Genomic DNA, 12,948 nt, shown 5'->3' with positions numbered 1-12,948 from the left:
TAGGTTAAAAAATGTTTGGCCACATGTGAAAACAAGTGCGCACTCACCCGGGTCCGTGTTGTTGCTGCGGTGACGCGACGAAACGCGCGGTTCTTTTCTCAGGTAGGATGTGATGGTGTTGGTGTTTGGTTGTAGTTCTTTACACTTAAACAGAATGTAATGAAATAAACCCTGTGAGTTTCTACCTCAAAGTGTCACCGGTGACACGACGTGTTCCCGCCGCCGCTTACAACTAAAACAAATCCTGCATTTCCTGACGTGAGCTAGCAAACATCGAGCTAGCCGACTTTGAACCCGGCAGTTAGCAAACGTCGAAGCTAGCTGACGGTGAGACAACCGAACACACGGTGTGATGTCACTGTTGTTGTGTGTTTGACAGGTGACTTCCTCCCACCGACATGTTGTTCTACACGCAGCTCTTCACCTCCAAGCGCGGGCCGCTAGCTAAAATCTGGCTAGCAGCGCACTGGGAGAGGAAACTCACCAAGGCCCATGTGTTTGAATGTAATCTGGAAGAAACCATACAAGACCTCATCTCTCCAAAGGTAAAAAAAAAAAAAAAAAACTTATGAGGAGACGTCTGACCTCATTGTTGTGCTTCTAGGTGCATCTGACATTGTGTGTGTGTGTGTGTGTAGATGAAAATCGGTTTACGCACGTTTGGTCACCTGCTCCTCGGGGTGGTCAGGATCTACTCCAGGAAAGCAAAGTATCTGTTTGCAGACTGCAACGATGCTCTGGTTCAAATGAAAATGGTGTTCAGACCAGGTAACTGCACCAACACAGAGAGTCAGCTGTTGTTTATGAACAGTGACATCCCATTTAAATCCACAAGATCCAGATTGCACACAGTCGTATATATATATCAGCCCCGACTCCGTGAATTATTCTCTGACAAATCACACTCTGGTCCGGCCTGCACCAAAATCTCACAGGTTCTTTCGTGACTCATTCTTCATCTGTCCAGTAGTTTTTGATGCACGATAATCTCAGCACAGTATCGGCCGATAAAGTCTTTAATATGACATGTCTGCATCTGCCCGACATGAGCTAATTGAATATATCCAGACCTCTTCCGTTCTTACCTCCGTCTGTCTTCCAACTGCAGTGCTTGATTGTGTTATTTTCTTTTCAACACACCAGGTCTGACCGATATGCCTGTTGAAGGGCTCGAGGCATCGCTAACGGCAATCACCTTGATCGAAGATTTCACTTCTTTTGACGCCCAGCTGCCACCTCTCAGGTAAACTTTCCTATTTCTGTGTTCTGCAGGACAAAGCCTTTAATTTGGATTAGGTTTCACTGATTGTTTCTTAAACCATGATCTATAAATGTTCTGTCTTTGCCCACACTGTCCCCTTCATACTGGGACACCAGTAACATAGATGTCGTGGACCACTTCGCACTGAACCAGGGTCGAACAGAGGAAATCACTCTGAAAGAGGATTTTGGAAATGACACTCTGACCCTGGTGGATGTCGGTAGGAACCAGTTTGTTTCCATGGTGCTTCCTCATTTGATGTGCTGTTGCCATTTGCCTTCTAAGTTCAGAGCCTTTTGGTGTAGTGAGCAATAGTTTATTTCTGTATTGAACATTTCAACTATAATTAGGCTAAAATTTCAAATCTGGTGATATCCTACACATTGTCAACAATTCCTTTTTTTAAAACACTGTCAAAAGCAACAAGGCATTGAATCTGCTTGTAACTATTTTCTGTGTAGCCAAAGGATATAACTTTATTAATAAATAATAAATGAGCGACACTATTTTTTTTTTACTGCAGCGGGAATGAAAACTGTCATTTAATTGTTTGTTTCTTTCCTTCGTGATGTTTGTTCTGATTGGTAGAAGGCGAGTCTAACAACCACCAGAACGCACTGCTGGACATGAGCTTCCATAGCCTGACACAACAGGGAGATGCCTTTGGAGATGAGGACAGAGTGTTCGACTTACTCGGTAGTTATTGTTAATTGACCACTTTTTGTCATCACTTGTGTTAACGCCTTGATCTACTGTTATTGTTGTTGATAATAACCACCTGCCAGTTAACAGGCTGTATCTTCTATTCACCACTTGGGGGCAGTGGAAACAACATTGATTTGTAAAGTTAATCTTAATTTAATTAGAGAATTTTTTATATTTTTTTCTTGTTAGGAGCCTAGAAATGTTATGGATCACAGAACATTTTAGGAAAATAAAAGCTGTATGGATATAGATTAACTAAACCTGTAAACTCATGACCTTTGTCCTGGATTTGGAGCCGCCTCCTGGTATAAAGTGTGTATTTATAGATTTCCCTGGGACAGTGATTGACGGTGATTGTCCAAATGCTCCATTACATTTGGTTTTGGTGTCACTTGTCTCGTTTGGGGAGGAAACACAGATTCAGTCTGTTCTTCAGGTTGTCTGATGGACCAGTACTCATGAGATGCAGCCTCTGATATGAGGACACAAAGAAATAAATAGCTTCCCTGTTTATTAGTATTTGATAAGCAGTCATTGATATAAAACATTCTGCATTCATCAGTGGTTTAGCTTTGTACCAAGGAAATTCCACAGTTTAAATCTTTAACCATCAAAAGGTTCATTTATTATCTGTGGTGATTCTCTTTTTGCTCGAGTGACCAGATCTTTTTATTTTTACCAACCTTGTAGACTTTCTGACACACTCCAGCGATCACATTGAGTCCACCAACTTCATCTCGGAAGAGCCTCATAATGAAACTCCAGAGAACTCCCCACTCGATTATCAACAAGGTGATTCATCAGGATAAATGATTTAAGGTTATTTACAATGCAGCCTTCCTGTAACATTAATGTCGATCACCCTCCATTTGAACAGCTGCTTCATACTAGTTTGGTTCCTTCATGTTGTATTTTCCCTGCAGATTTGTTTGGATGATGTTTTTTTAATGGTACAGCAGCACCAGTGAGAACATTTGCATTCAAATGTTTTATTAATCTGTGACTCCATATGTTTTCCAGATGTTGACAGTATAGATCCAGTTGAGGGAGAGACCTCTACACTGAATGAGACGAGCTTGCTCAATAATGAGGCGGCCTTTGCACTGGAACCTGTGACAGCCACTCGTAGGCACAAACATGCACCTCAAACTGTGGTCCTTTACCTGTCAATATATTAGTATATATTTTGAAATGTAATGTAATCGAGGCTTAACATTTTACAGTTTAACCATCAACATTTTTAGAAATAAATAATAAAAAATCTACTCTTTCTCTTCAGCAAACTTGGAGAAGAAGAGGGACAAGAGGAAACGCAAGTTGGTCGTGGACAAGAGCAAAGAGCTGAGCAACAAATTTATCAGAGAGCAGCTTTTGGACTATTCAGATTTGATCGCCCCGCTGGACATGGCCCCGCCCACTGTGCAGCTAATGCAGTGGAAGGAGAGGGGGGGGGCAGACAAACTTTTTGCACAGACATGTTCCACTATAGTGACTCCACAGATAAAAGAGGTAAATACATCTCTGCAATGTTGGTTTGCATCATAAAACAATTTGATTCATCTGTGGTGGACGTTGCGTTGAAATGGCTGCTTTAGTTTTAAATCTATTTGCCTTTGCAGCTCTTTGCTAAGAGTATTTTCCCGGTGAAATGTTTTGTTTGTGAGGAGGTTGAGGAGATGCGTCAGGACAGACATGAAGGTAGACACTTGCATAATGCTAGCAGTGAGAACCCATCAATCCTTGTGAATTATGAGGCTAATTAACGTGTAATGTTTGTTGCCCTCTGTTCAGTCTTTTGTTTCATCCTATCTGCTTTTGTTATGTCTTGTACAGTTCAGCAGGACCTAAGCGTCCGCACCTCAGACAAGATCAGTGTCATGGATTCATCAGTCAATACTAAAAAATCAAACAACGCTGAACCGACAGTTCTCGATCAACTGAACAACGACCTGAGTGAGGATTACTCATATCCCACACAAGTGAGTGTGTGAATCTCTGGTGTATTGAAGCCACGTACAGTAAAAAATTCACTTCTCATCCACAATGCTTTTTCTCTTTTACCTCTAGTTTATAATCTGTGCTGTGTGTTTGTCAGGATCAAAACATGTCAGAGGTCTTTTATCCAGAACTTCCATCTGAAGACTCCATGTTTGTCCATCCGTCTCGCGTGGAGCTGCAGACTCAGTCAACGCCCCTGCACACTCAGGTGCTTTTGAACATGCACTCTGTTGGACTCCCGCTTTCACCGACCTTCTCTTTGGCGTGAAAGTGAATTAATGATGGGTTGTTATCTGTGAAATTGGCTGTTAACATAGACAAGCAACAATCTATCAGCATTTGACAGATGGCGGTTGTTAATTTCACATGCTGCCTTGGAGGTGTGCCCAGCGTCCTCGAGTGAATTATGGTCCTTTTCTAACACACAGTCTATGCTGGACAGCCAGGATTTTGAGGAGAGGAGGATAAGCAAGCGAGCACACACGCTTCTGAAATGCCTGAAAGTAAGAACCTAAAAATAAATGATCTGATGTTAGTATCAACGCTAGAGGGATACTTAAAGAGCTTATACCTCCGCCAAGGCCCAACTGTCCCAGAATGAATCCACATTTAAATTCACTAGATCCGGATATTTATTTGGATCCTCAACAAATATACCATCTCTATCAGTCCCCGAAACATGCAAACAAAATCAAGTAACTCTGTGGGAAATGCACAAATGAATCTTACATTCTGAATCTACAAATGATCTTATCTGAGCTTTACCACATCCTTCCAAGTTCCGTGGTAAACTTCCCAGTAGTTTTTGTGTAGTCTGTCTAACTGACAGACAAATTCAGACAAACATAATCCCCTTGGCTGAGGTAATAACTCCAACTACCCATGTTACATGTAAACTGTGTTAATTCAGATCTATGTGATTGTAAAACCAAACAGTCCATGACTCAGGACTGTTGCTCTTTCTAACATTGAATAAAATCTACAGCTGCAGGGGACAGGGATTTAAAGATGAGAAGGGCGGGGCAGGGTAAGGGATGATGCTGGGAAACTAATTTTGTGTGTGCGTGTGTGTGTGCGTGCAGAGCAGCGGTGATACCACATTCAGCATAGAGGCGCTCTGTGAAGGGGGCAATCGCTCACAGGCAGCAACCACTTTCTTCTGTCTGCTCGTCCTGAAAAAAGAACAAGCCCTACACCTGCACCAGAGCGCCCCCTACGAGGACATCTTTGCCACACCAGGACCCAAGTTTCAGGATTTGTAAAATGCAAATAAGCCTCAGAAGATGACAGCTTTGGTTCATGGTTAAGTTAAAGTCTTTGTTCTAATGGTGCTACAACAATAGCAAAGGAGAATGTTTGCTGAAATATTGATATATTTTTGTGTGTCTTTAAGGTTGTACATATTATATGTGCTTGTTCTTAGCACTGGTGCGGTTTATTAATGAAAGAACATTTTGTCTAAAACATTCTGTCACAATGTTTGTTTAGTCTCTGACATCACACACCACCTCACAGCAGGTTCAGGCTTTTAAATCTTTTTAAGTGAGGATCTCAAAGATCCTCTGAGTTTATTTATTCTTTTAAAAGTCATTTAATATCAGTAACATCTGGGGTTAAGCAACAGTTCCTGAGGATCTTTTGGTACAGCACCTTCCTGCACGTTCAGTTAGTGTTTTACTCCAGTTTTTCTTTATCGCGGACTGTTGCTCCTCACACAGTCGAACTTAAAACACAGAAGCTCAAGATCCGTAAAAACCTGCTGTGCACCAGGTGTCACTGAAGTTGACATTTTGATTTGAAGACAATTTAAAGTGGAGGATTTATTGACATTGTTGGTTAATGGCCATCTGTTCTTTATTCTTAAAAAAGTATCTGTTTAACAGTATTCTGTTTCAGGGAGTAAAATAAATATTTGCCACCAAGAAGACTGAATATTCACTTTATTTCTTTACATTTTAAAACCACAACCTTCACTCAGAAACAAATATCAGCCTTTGCATTTGAAATGAAATTTTTAACTTAATGTGTTAAATAATATAAAGTAAACATACAGTATATATATATATTTGTTTATTAAACAACAAAATATTAGAACTTCTGTGCCATTCACATAGATAGATTCAGGTAGGTAGGTGGATAAATAGATGGACAGATAATAGAAATATGAATAGGTCGGTAAATATATAGATACAGCTAGGTAGGTAGACATGTTGATGGATAGAAAAAAGGTATAATAAGAATCTATATAATAAAATAAAACTTTTACTGTATGTCTCTTATACAGGAACCATCTCAGCTGTAACTGTGGTCTGTGGTGATCAGTGCACACTGTCACTGCTGCACTTCTCACACCTCACCTGTCAGCCAACATTGCTCCACGCACTAAAACAGCAGCATCATCAAGCTGTTCCTGAATCTGCAGCCAAACGAAGCGGTTCTCCTCCACTGTCTCTTTAAGAGGCAGCGATGCAGCAGCAGACGCCTCATTTCATCTCCGGGCTCCATGGCTGCAGGATGGACTCTGAGCAGCAGCAGCAGCAGCAGCAGCCGCAGCATCCTCCTCTCCTCCTCCTGCGGGCACCACCGGCTGGAACCCAGGCTTGTCCACGACGCACCACGACCTCCACCTGAAGACATGGTAGAGTTTTCATGTTCAATGGAGGCTGTGTGTTTAGATCCGGGGACCTGCTGTTGTCCTGGTACGTGGGACGCAGCTGGGGCCACATGTGGTAGTCAGCTGTTTGTATGAAGGTGTCCTGTTTGGAGACTCCTCTGCTGCGTTACGCAAACCAGAGATGAGACTTTCTGCTGTAATCATCATCGTCATCATCATCATCACCACCATCACAGGTTCTCTGTTTTGCTGTAGGAACATTTTTGATTTAATGCCAAAACCATTTGCCATCCCCACAACTTCTATCTGTCATAACATCCCCGGCTGATTAATCATTTCTCCGGATCTTTACGCACAGTTTTCTTCCGCCGGCTCCGTCCTCCTCCTCCTCCACAGTAAACACTGGGTCTCACACTTACGTAAGACGATTGCGTATTTCTCACCAATGACAGTCCTACCACTTGTTGCGCAGCCAGAGGAGACGAGGCTGAGGTCTCCTGTCTCATTGTCCTAGAATTTAAATATAGGTCGATGCTGGTTCAGTCTGTTTGTGTCTGCAGCCACTTCACTGGTTTATCCACCTGCAGGGAGAATTCAGGCCCATATCAGCAGCTTATAAGATTAGACCCTGCAGTTAAATGAATTAATGAAATGTATAAGTGGTGTTTTGCTTATGGAAGCAAGAGTGAAATTAAATTATTCATTTCCTGGAGGCAACCTGTGAACTTACTTAAGATCCAGATGTTTCAGCATTTTCCACAGATGTTGGATTGGATTAAGACGTCTACAGTATATTTTCCTCTCATGCATCCATGTCCTGCTTTTAGCTGCATGTTTTGGGCCGTTGTCCTGTTGGAGGAGCCACGACAGCTCTCTCACACTGGGCAGTAATTCCTGGATAATCTGATTTCTCTTTGTTGGACAGGGACTGAGACTCCTCCATGTTTCACAGCAGGGATTCTGTTCTTACTGATTATTCTTTTACTTCTGTGAACACACAGCTGATGTGATGGAACCAAAAAGCTGAGATTTGTTTTTGGGAGATTCTCCCAGAAACATTGACACATTTGTTTTCTTCCAGTTGTTTGTCTTTTAAATGTGGTTTCTTCCACTTTCATTCAGAAATGGACTCTCTTGTATCTTGATCTTGGAGGAGCTTGTTTCTGTTTTGACGTTTTTCCTCCGTTGTTTTTACACAAGTCAAACTGTCCTGGTGTTCCAGCCGGGGTCAGTTTTCCTCTTGTGGCCACATCAATACAGCCCATGAAACATTAAACGTCCACATAGTGTCAGCAGTTTAGGCCACGTGATCACTGAGCTGTTGGAGATGCAGCCTTGAGTTTGCCACTTAAATTAAATTAGAATATCCAGCAGTGTATTAAGCAAGCCAGAAAAACATCAACTCACAACAGTCCTCTTAAATTCCTTCCCCATCTCCTTGGACAACTTTCCTCTTTTCCTTCTCTTGTCCATGTTTAGGTGTGATGCAGTGTCCGTGCCATTTTGGAACATCTTTGCAGAAAAAACAAGAATTCAGCTCTTTTCACAGTATCTGTTTTATTCAGCGGGAGAATAAAAGCATGAGTGCCAAAGTTTCTTGTTTCGTCAGAGAGCAGATACAGGCCACGACTGCCCACTACATCTGGATCTGAACTTACTGCAGAGAGGCACTAACCCCAGCGACCCCTCCTGACTTTACCGGCCACAGCGTGTCCAGTTGTCTTTGCCCTCTGACTCCAGTGAATGTGAAGGTTCACCATGTTTTCCTGCAGCCGAGCAGGACGACACAGCTCAGAGCCACAGCTGCACTGACTGTGAACTCTTTCTTTGTGTCAGCACAGAGACGAGGCTTTATCTGCCGCTCGCCTTCACTATTTTCCTTTATCACGCTACTGTCACTGAGTGAAGAAGCACATCATGGCAGAAGACAAGCTATTGTACGATGAATAACTTGTTTCTTTGGGATTCTTTACTGAATGGTGGAGTTGTTCACTCAACCAAGGAGGTTGTGTTTTCATCTTGTCTATGTGTTAGTCAGCAGGAATATACAAAAACGACTCAATGGATTAGCATGAAACTTGGTGGAAGGATTTTTAAAGGGGTCAGGAAAGAAGCCATTTCATGTTTTGATTAAATAAGACATGTTTAGGAGACGTATCCAAAGTAAAACCTTTATGAATTTAGTGGTTTCATAGGGAGATTGCTGGGCCTTGACGGAGGTATGCACTTTACTGACTGACCTTCTAGACTTTGAATTATTTCGGATTGTCCTTCATGTCCTCGGTTCTCTGCTTCTGCTCCTCTTCTCATTCCAGTTTGGCTGTGAGGGCTCCTAGCGTCTTTCTCTAGAGACACCGGTTGGAGACGTTGGAGGTCATCAATGTCTCTCACTCCGAGTCGGAAGCCCTCCTCAGGTCAGCGCAGGTACTGTTGTCACGCCTCTCTACTTGAACACCTGAATGGCATATTGTTTGGTTTGCATGTTTGCTGAATGTGTGTAATTTGATGTCGCCCCTTCAAGGCGCTCAGTGGGAACCGGTGGCGGCAGCGGGAGATATTCCGGCGATACATCTAGTACCCACACCTACCCTGGTCGGGGACGGGCAGCAGAGGAGAGCCTCATAGCTCGGACGTATCCCAGTACACCCAGGTGAGATACAGGCTCAACAAGATCAGCTTCTTCTGTCCACTCCTGTTAATGTGGGCACTGATCATTACACAATACAACAAATCAGTGACACCCTGTCAACAAAAACAGGCCATTGTTTGCTTCACTAAGGGTTGATTGAAGGGCCACTTACTTCCACAGGCCTTGCACAACATGTATCCTCTCATTCAGCATAATTTTTATTTTCTCAGCCACAGTTTACAGCTTTCACGTGTAATTAAACAAAGCCCTTATTGTAAGTTTGTGTGTTTTTGTTCAGGCGTCAGGCAAAGCACACAGCCTGCAGTGACAACCATGGGATCAGGCCCCCGACCCCGGAGCAGTACCTTACGCCCCTGCAACAGAAGGAGGTGTGTATACGACACCTACGAGCCAGGCTGAGGGAGAACGTGGAAAGACTACAGCACAGGTAAAACATTTCTGCCCTTCAACTCACTCCATCAATTACTAAAAGTATAAAGTCACAAGGAAATAAATCTGCTATTCAATTGTTCTTCCCACTTTGTCAGGGACTGTGAAATCGATGAGTTGAGGAGCCAGCTGTACAGGATGCAGGAAGACTGGATAGAGGAGGAATGTCACCGTGTGGAGGCCCAGTTGGCTCTTAAAGAAGCCCGCAAGGAGATTCTGCACCTCCAGGAAGTGGTGGAGTCAGTGAGGTCGAACCCCGGTGTCCGTGAACAAGAACCTCACGACCACAAGCCATACTCAGGGTTTCTGGGAGCTCGGCCTGGGGGCAGGTCTCGCTCCTGTGGTTGTTCACCAGCCAGCACTTTGAGCCGCAGCACCACTCACACCCGAATGAGCAGCGAGGCTCTGCAGCTGGAGCGCAGCCCCAATGCTCCTGAGACAAGTGGAGCGTCTCGCTCAGCAGGACAGACCCACCTCCTCCTGGAAGCGGCCCTCCTGTCAGAGCAGCTGCCAACGCAGGGCCACACCCGAGGCCCCCCTCGCTCTTCCACCTATGAAAGGCTGTGCAGTGGGGGGGCCGTGCTGCCCGTCTCACACTCCTGCCACACGCTCAGCAGCAGCTGCAGGTGCAGTGGACACACCTACCACCCCCACCATCACCTGTTCCTGCACTTACCTCAGGAGGAGGTCCCAGTAACAGCGGCGACTCCTGCAGTTCCAGTCAGTGACCCTATCCCCACTCCTTCTCCTGCAGCTGAGAAAAAGCCAGAGGTCCGCTCTCAGGCCTGCAGCCCCACCATGACCTGGCTGTGTGAGGAAAGCGTCGCAGAAGAACTCAGTGTCATTTCTTTAGCCACAGCAGACGTCACCCCCTCAGAACCTCATCTGTTTCCATCATCTTTACCTCCTGCGTCTCCTCCTTCATACAGCTTAGAGATGCTACCACGGGAACAACCGGAGGAGCTAGTAAAGATGCCAGCAGAGCCACACACCTGCCAGCCCCACCCTACAGCTCCACTGCCAGTGAGGCAGGAGGCCACAGTACTGGAGATAGAGGAGGACGACAGGGAGGAAACCGAAGGAGCAAGAGATGACGGGCCTTCCCCTCAGCTGGGCCACTGGAGCCGCTACTTCCTCATAGATCTTTTGGCCTTGGCAGTGCCAGTGGTCCCCACCATGGCTTGGCTGTGTCGAGGGGCACAACGGGACGTCATGCCAGTGTATCACATCGGGTCCCTGCTCAGAGGTTGCTGCGCTGTAGCCCTCCACTCGCTTCGGCGGCAGGGTGCAGGCAGGGGACGCAGGCCCACGGACATGAATGGAACCACAGCAATCTGACATTAAGAATACAACTTCTAACCTCTGCCGGCCACACAGCAACGACACTGCTGACATGTTCATCCCATTTTAGTTATGGCCATGTTGCTGATTAGGTTTTTAGATTTTAAAGCCCTTGTATGTTTGTGGACATGCCTTAGACAACAGTGGATTAGTTGTACATTATTAAATACTTGCATTACCTAAATGTACTGTACTGACTGCTACTGCCTGCAGTTTCAATGGTTTTCTCTTTATTGCAATTTGCATGTAACCCACAATGTGGTTTGGTTCTCCTGCTTGAATTCAAAAGCCCCAACCTGGATTTTATATGAAGAAAAATATTCATATTCATTATATTAAAAAAATATGAGGAGACATTGTCTGAATATTTCTCCAATTTCATCATCTTTTTAACATTATTGAAATAATATCACCATAAAAATCATTCAAAAGTCTATTATTAGTTGACAGACTGAAGCAGAAAGGGAATAGATTTATAGCACAGTGGGTAAAAAGCAGAACGCTATGATTTTGTCATTCCACCCATAAAAATACTGAATGTTTTACAGCTTTGACGTTCTTCAAGCTTGAGCATGTGCATCAAATCTAGTTCTCAGGTGCAAAAACAGACAGATCAGTGATATTTTGCCAATAAACTAACTATGATGAGAGTTTAAAACTGTACCGACTCTATTTCTTTACGTTTACCCTGAACATCGACACTAAATTTTCATTTAAGCTGAATCGATAACCTAAAAATAAAGAACAACAAAAACAACTTGAGGTGTGTCCGGTGAATTTTACATAACGTGATGTCCTTAAATGCACCATCTGGTTACATTTCTACAGTCACACGTTTCTATGAAATTTAAAGGAGAGGTATTTCTTTAAGTTTTAACATCCGGTACTTTGTGATTCACACAGCTGAATGAATGAAGGAGCAGTTTTCTTTGCTGGGTTTGTGAACTGTTTTTTTAAACTGCGATGTGTTTTCAAATTCTCCATGAAATGAAAGGTCTTTGCACAGCTGGAAGTAAGAGAGTTATCCTGCGTGTCAGTGTGGGTTACTTTCACAGCAATGTACTTATATTTATAACCATGTACAATATGTGTCATAGTCTTTACAAGTGGCCCTTTAGTTTGTCGACTGAAATATTGTAACTACGATGATGTGCAGTAGATTTCAGCCTTATTATGGGAAAAGAGCAATGTTTTAGCTTTCAGGGAACTTTACCACAAGGTTTTACTAGTTTAATCAATGATTACTGGTTCGTGTGAATTCAATTCAGTGGAAGACAAGAACATCACTCAGTAGAGCGCAAACCTCCAAGGCCCAACAGTCTCCTTATTAAACCCTTTAAATTCACCAAATTAAATTGTATTTGGATCTGCACACACTCAAGATATCAGGCACCGAAACATGTCTGATTATTTCCATCTAGATCCATGAATTATTCTGAGAAAACTACATAAAAACAAACCTCGTGATGTCCCCTGATCTGGATCCATAACCACATTTTAAAAGGTTGTTCCCTGATGTGTACTGCGTTCTTCCACCAAAGATTGATTGTAATCTGTCCAGTAATTTATATGTAAACAGATAAACGCAGACCAAAATGTAACCTCCTTGGCGGAGGAAACAAAAGTGTAATTCATCTGTGGTTGGATTGTGACTGGATTGAGTGTTGTGGTGTGTTGTGAACACTCTATGACACTGTTACTACATGAACTGGACTTTCCATCAGTCTGTACTGAACAAATGTAATGGAGCAGTGATTTATTGTCAAGGAAAAAAAGACTAATATTGCAAAATGCCCTGAATGTTTCTTTCTCTTCTTGGAAAATAAAAGATGCTTCATACTTCCTCTTTTTACGATCAGTGTATTGCGATGCCATAATATGTATTAATTCATCAGTGAGGATGATCAAACCGGCAGTTTTAAGTGAACACTGAGGTTAAACATTGAGATA

The 12,948-nt window shown here is 43.3% G+C and overlaps 2 protein-coding genes across 5 annotated transcripts; both read left to right on the top strand.

Annotated features, from left to right (window-relative positions):
* Window positions 1-7: 7 nt before the first annotated feature.
* On the top strand, window positions 8-5,889 carry rad21l1 (RAD21 cohesin complex component like 1). 4 transcript variants are annotated; one of them, XM_020106757.2, is made up of 14 exons: window positions 8-102; window positions 380-545; window positions 639-768; window positions 1,144-1,243; window positions 1,378-1,481; window positions 1,850-1,957; window positions 2,657-2,758; window positions 2,987-3,091; window positions 3,246-3,475; window positions 3,586-3,664; window positions 3,800-3,945; window positions 4,062-4,172; window positions 4,393-4,467; window positions 5,047-5,889. In XM_020106757.2, the coding sequence occupies exons 2-14, from the start codon at window positions 399-401 to the stop codon at window positions 5,224-5,226; spliced, it is 1,617 nt and encodes a 538-aa protein (XP_019962316.2). In that variant the 5' UTR covers window positions 8-102; window positions 380-398; the 3' UTR covers window positions 5,227-5,889. The 4 variants fall into 4 exon arrangements, with proteins under 4 accessions (XP_019962316.2, XP_069382662.1, XP_019962317.2 ...); XM_069526561.1 differs by lacking the exon at window positions 8-102 and adding an exon at window positions 108-258; XM_020106758.2 differs by lacking the exon at window positions 8-102 and adding an exon at window positions 108-327 and having other exon boundaries at window positions 417-545.
* A 443-nt stretch (window positions 5,890-6,332) lies between these two features.
* Window positions 6,333-12,840, top strand: LOC109642090 (syntaphilin). Its single transcript, XM_020106751.2, has 5 exons — window positions 6,333-6,602; window positions 8,894-9,002; window positions 9,100-9,228; window positions 9,506-9,655; window positions 9,756-12,840. Exons 2-5 carry the CDS (start codon window positions 8,959-8,961, stop codon window positions 10,993-10,995), a joined length of 1,563 nt encoding a protein of 520 aa, XP_019962310.1. The 5' UTR covers window positions 6,333-6,602; window positions 8,894-8,958; the 3' UTR covers window positions 10,996-12,840.
* Window positions 12,841-12,948: the final 108 nt, after the last annotated feature.

This window comes from Paralichthys olivaceus, chromosome 6 (genome assembly GCF_024713975.1).
Source record: "Paralichthys olivaceus isolate ysfri-2021 chromosome 6, ASM2471397v2, whole genome shotgun sequence".
In the NCBI taxonomy this organism is placed as follows: Eukaryota; Metazoa; Chordata; class Actinopteri; order Pleuronectiformes; family Paralichthyidae; genus Paralichthys; species Paralichthys olivaceus.
Note: the sequence above shows the minus strand (reverse complement) of the source record. Positions and strands in the feature narration are given on the sequence as shown.